General features: G+C 50.8%; 1 protein-coding gene across 2 annotated transcripts in view; it reads left to right on the top strand.

The window, feature by feature from the left end:
* The window catches only part of Numbl (NUMB like, endocytic adaptor protein), a 21,615-nt gene that overhangs the window by 7,353 nt on the left and 9,969 nt on the right, over positions 1–4,293 (top strand). For both annotated transcript variants that reach the window (XM_026778239.1, XM_005371585.2), the window contains exons 4-6: positions 871–945; positions 1,037–1,111; positions 2,765–2,905. In XM_026778239.1, the coding sequence (XP_026634040.1) occupies positions 871–945; positions 1,037–1,111; positions 2,765–2,905 (291 nt within the window). The remainder of the gene's footprint in view (positions 1–870; positions 946–1,036; positions 1,112–2,764; positions 2,906–4,293) is intronic.

The following is a 4,293-nucleotide window of genomic DNA, read 5'->3' on the forward strand; positions in this document are numbered from 1 at the left end:
GTAGACCACTCTTCTAGCATTGTGGAAGACCCTGGATTCCGTCTCCAGCACGAGGAAGGATGGTTATAAGGACTTAAAACTGCAACTCTGGGTAATGGAACTTAGTCTCATTCTAATTCCAGGGATTGCATCTGCAGGAAGCCCTGATTTCCATTTGCCATCATAGGAGGGAGGAGTGGGCACGGATCTGTGCTCTGTGTGTGTGTGTCTTCATGTGTGCATATTAAGGATTAAACCAATGGCCTTAGCCAAGCATGGTGGCATATGCCTTAAAAAAAAAAAAGCATGAGACGTGCTTTCTCTGTGTAGTTCCCTATGACTTTACTAGCGTTTGCTTTGTAGTCCAAGCTGGCCTCAAATTCAGAGGTCTGCCTGTGGCGCACGCCTTTAATCCTAGCATTCGGGAGGCAGAGGCATCCAGATGTCTGAGGCCAGCCTGGTCTACGGAGTTGGTAGAGTGAGTAACAGCACAGCCAGGGCTACACAGAGAAAAAGAAAAAGCCAGCAAGCCCTGTGCATGCTAGGCAAGCAGACCTCCACTGAGCTGCATCTCCAGCGCTGGCTGGCTTCCTTTTTAGCTGATGTCAGGGTGGGTGGAGCAGCCTTGTGGCCTCCATCATGTCCTCAGGCACACAGGAGCATGCTGGCCCTCAGAAGGCCGAGAGTGAGGCGTGAAGGCCCAGCGACAGACAGGACCCAAATCTCTGTTTTCTTAGCTGTGTGTCTGGGCTAGAAGTGTGGTTCCCACCCTATGGATTGGAAATGCAGAGTGAATGACTGCACCCGATGGGCTGAGAACTGTGGCCTGAGTGCGGAGTTGCTCGGTGATGCTGAGAGTGATTGATTACTGTGTTTATCCCCCCCCCCCAGTACCTGGGTCACGTGGAGGTGGAGGAGTCCCGGGGGATGCATGTTTGTGAAGATGCTGTGAAGAAGCTGAAGGCGGTGAGTGAGGGGCTGGATGCAGGGAGGGAGTAAGAGCAGACCGGAAGAGGTGATCCTGACCAGGCCACTCTGCTCCCTACCCTCACCCCAGATGGGCCGGAAGTCCGTGAAGTCTGTCCTGTGGGTGTCAGCCGATGGACTCCGAGTGGTAGACGACAAAACCAAGGTAGGAGGGCTGTCTTCAGGGTGGAGGAAGACTTACCCGTCCACCATGGGACGTTCCGCCCAAGGGCGCCTCTAGACTCGGCCATGTGTTCCTGCATCAGCTTGGCTGACTGCTGCATGGTCCTAATTCAGGACCGAGGGCTGCGGTTATTTGAGAACTTGTATGGGGAATGGGTACCTGTGTGCACGAACTGAAGCAGCCACCTCAACGCCAGTCCTAGCTACCCTGTCACCAACTGAGAAACCCTGGGCACGAGATTTAACCCCTCCAGTTGCCTCATCTTTTTTTTTTTTTTGTTTTCCGGAGACAGGGTTTCTCTGTGGCTTTGGAGCCTGTCCTGGAACTAGCTCTGTAGACCAGGCTGGTCTCGAACTCACAGAGATCCGCCTGCCTTTGCCTCCCGAGTGCTGGGATTAAAGGCGTGCGCCACCATCGCCCGGCTCAGTTGCCTCATCTTTAAAAAGAAAAAAACGGGTTGTAATAGACCCTGCCATCAAATCAGAAAGCCTGTATGTATGCACTGTGTAAAATCAGGCTGGCGGGATTGTACAATGGTTAAAGCACTTGCCACAGAGGTAGGAAGATGTGAGGTCAGATTCCCAGAAGCCCAAGATTGCTAGTGTCCTCCCTGAGAAGGATTACCAAGCTCAGCTCTGGCCCTTGATATGCATGTGTACAGGCATGCGCCCACACACACAATGGAAAAGGGGGAGGCAGGCAGCGGACCAAAAACACTTCTGCCAGGAGCCGGGGTATAGTGGTACAGATGTGTGATTCTAGCCCTAGGGAAGTTGAGGCAGGAGGATTACAAATCCAAGGCCATCCTGGGCTTCATGCTGGAAGAAAAAAAATTTTTTTTTTTTAAAGCGCAGCGTATCAACAAATGTGGGTTGTTACATGTTTGGGGTTTTTGTTTAATTGGGTCCAGCATAACCCTGATGTCCTCAAACTCACTGTTTTGCCAAAGATGGTGTTGAACTTCTGGTCCTCCTGCCTATACTTCCCAAGTGCTGGGTTGACAGGCATCCGTCACCATGCCTGGTTCTGGCCTTGCTGGAAATGCGGCCTAGGGTTTCCTATGTACTTAGGCCAGAACTCCGCCACCTGAGCACGTCCCAGCCCTATTTTGTGTTTAGATGAGATCCCCAGGATTCAGGGTCTGGGACTTTTTCTGAGACAGGGGAGTGAGGACTCTTGAACCAGGTCCTTGTGCATGGAGGCAAGTCTGTCACTGGGCTGTCACCTAAGCCCTGGGCTCTGGGCATCTGTTTGCTCCCCTTTGGCTCCCCTGACTCCAGCCTGGAGACCCCTGCCAGGAGGTGCCCAGGGCATGCTGGGTGTTGTCACCGTTGCACAGGCTGTTCCTTTGCCTGAATACTGTTCCCTGCCTTCCTGTCCAATTAATTCTTCCTGGAATTAATGGCACTTCTGGCTCCTGCAGGCCCTGGAGTCCAGTCTTTCTCCTGAGTCTGTGCCTCTAGGCTGTCTCCTCCATCTCAGATGGATCTGACAGACCAAATCATGATCCTGGGGCAGGCTAGCCCACGGCTATCTCCATGACAGCTGGGTCCGCATTTGATTCAGGATGAGATCATGTGATGTGTGCAAGCAGCAGAGATGGTTTGCACAGCCTGCCTCCTCAACCCTTCCTAGGACCTTCTTGTAGACCAGACCATCGAGAAGGTCTCCTTCTGCGCTCCTGACCGCAACCTGGACAAGGCTTTCTCCTACATATGCCGTGACGGCACCACGCGGCGCTGGATCTGCCATTGCTTTCTGGCACTCAAGGACTCCGTGAGTAGTGCAAGCCGCTGGGTCCTCTCTCTCACTCTGCATGTCCCGGGGACAAGTCCTGCGCCCTCTGGACCAGGACCTCTCATCTCAAGAAGGAAGTGTGTGCGAGTAATGGTGGCGCCTTTAATCCCAGCACTCTGGAGGCTGAGGCAGGCGGCTCTTTGTGAGTTCGAGGCCAGCCTGGTCTACAGAGCAAGTTCTGGGATAGCCAGGACTGTTACACAGAGAAACCCTGACTTGAAAAACAAAACAAACAAATAAAACCCAAAAAATAAAAACAAAACAAAAAGAAGAAGAAGAAGAGGAGGAGGAGGAGGAGGAAAGTATGCATAGTCTCTAATGTGCAGGAGTCTGGGATGGGAGCGTGTTACTTGATGCATACCAAGCATCAAGGAAAACAGTGGTTATCATCATCCTGTATCAGTCTTAGTATTAGTGCGTGTGTGCACTCCTGACTGTATGTATGTGCGTCAGGTTCCTGGAACTGGAGTCACAGACAATTGTGAGCTGCCCAGTATGGGTGCTGGGAACTGAACCCAGGTCCTCAGCAAGAGCAGCAAGTACTCTTAACTGCTGAGCCATCTCTCTAGGCCCTGGCCTCAAACTTTTGATCTTCCTGTCTCTGTCTCCTAAATGTTAGGATTGCAGAAGGCATTCAGCCTCAAGCCCAGTAGCTCCACAAGTTTTTGCTTCTGCATCAGGCACACTGTGGTCAACACAGTTTTCTGCCCCAGGAGACTCCCTTGGTTCCTTCTCAATGTCTTAATTGTTTCCAGGATTCCCTCAGCCTTGGTATATTTTGTTTGTGGTTCTTTTCTTTTTTTGGATTTATTTATTTATTTTTAAAGATATTTTGGGGGTCTGGAGAGATGGCTCAGCAATTGAGAACACTTGTTGCTCTTGCAGAGTGCCAAGATTTCATTCCTATCACCCACACAGCAGTTTACACCCATCCCACAACTCCAGTTCCAGGACATCTGGTACCCTCTTCTAGCCTCTGTGGACACCAGGCATGTGCGCAATGCACTCATAGATGTGGACAAAACTCTCATACCCCTGAAAATAAAAAAAAAAATATTTTTTAAAAGTAGGCTGCGCGTAGTAGTGCACATCTTTAATCCCTACATTTGCAGGGCAGAGGCAGAAGATCTCTGTGAGTTCAAGGACAGCCTGGTCTACAGAGTAAATTCCATGCCATCCAGAGCTATATAGAGAGACCATGTATCAAAAACAAAAGAAAAAACAAACAAACAAACCATCAAAAAAGAAGGATACATAAAGATTTATTTGGGCCGGGCAGTGGTGGCGCACTCCTTTAATCCCAGCACTCGGGAGGCAGAGGCAGGCGGATCTCTGTGAGTTTGAGACCAGCCTGGTCTACAGAGCTA

The sequence above is a fragment of the Microtus ochrogaster genome, unplaced genomic scaffold (genome assembly GCF_000317375.1).
Source record: "Microtus ochrogaster isolate Prairie Vole_2 unplaced genomic scaffold, MicOch1.0 UNK115, whole genome shotgun sequence".
In the NCBI taxonomy this organism is placed as follows: domain Eukaryota; kingdom Metazoa; phylum Chordata; class Mammalia; order Rodentia; family Cricetidae; genus Microtus; species Microtus ochrogaster.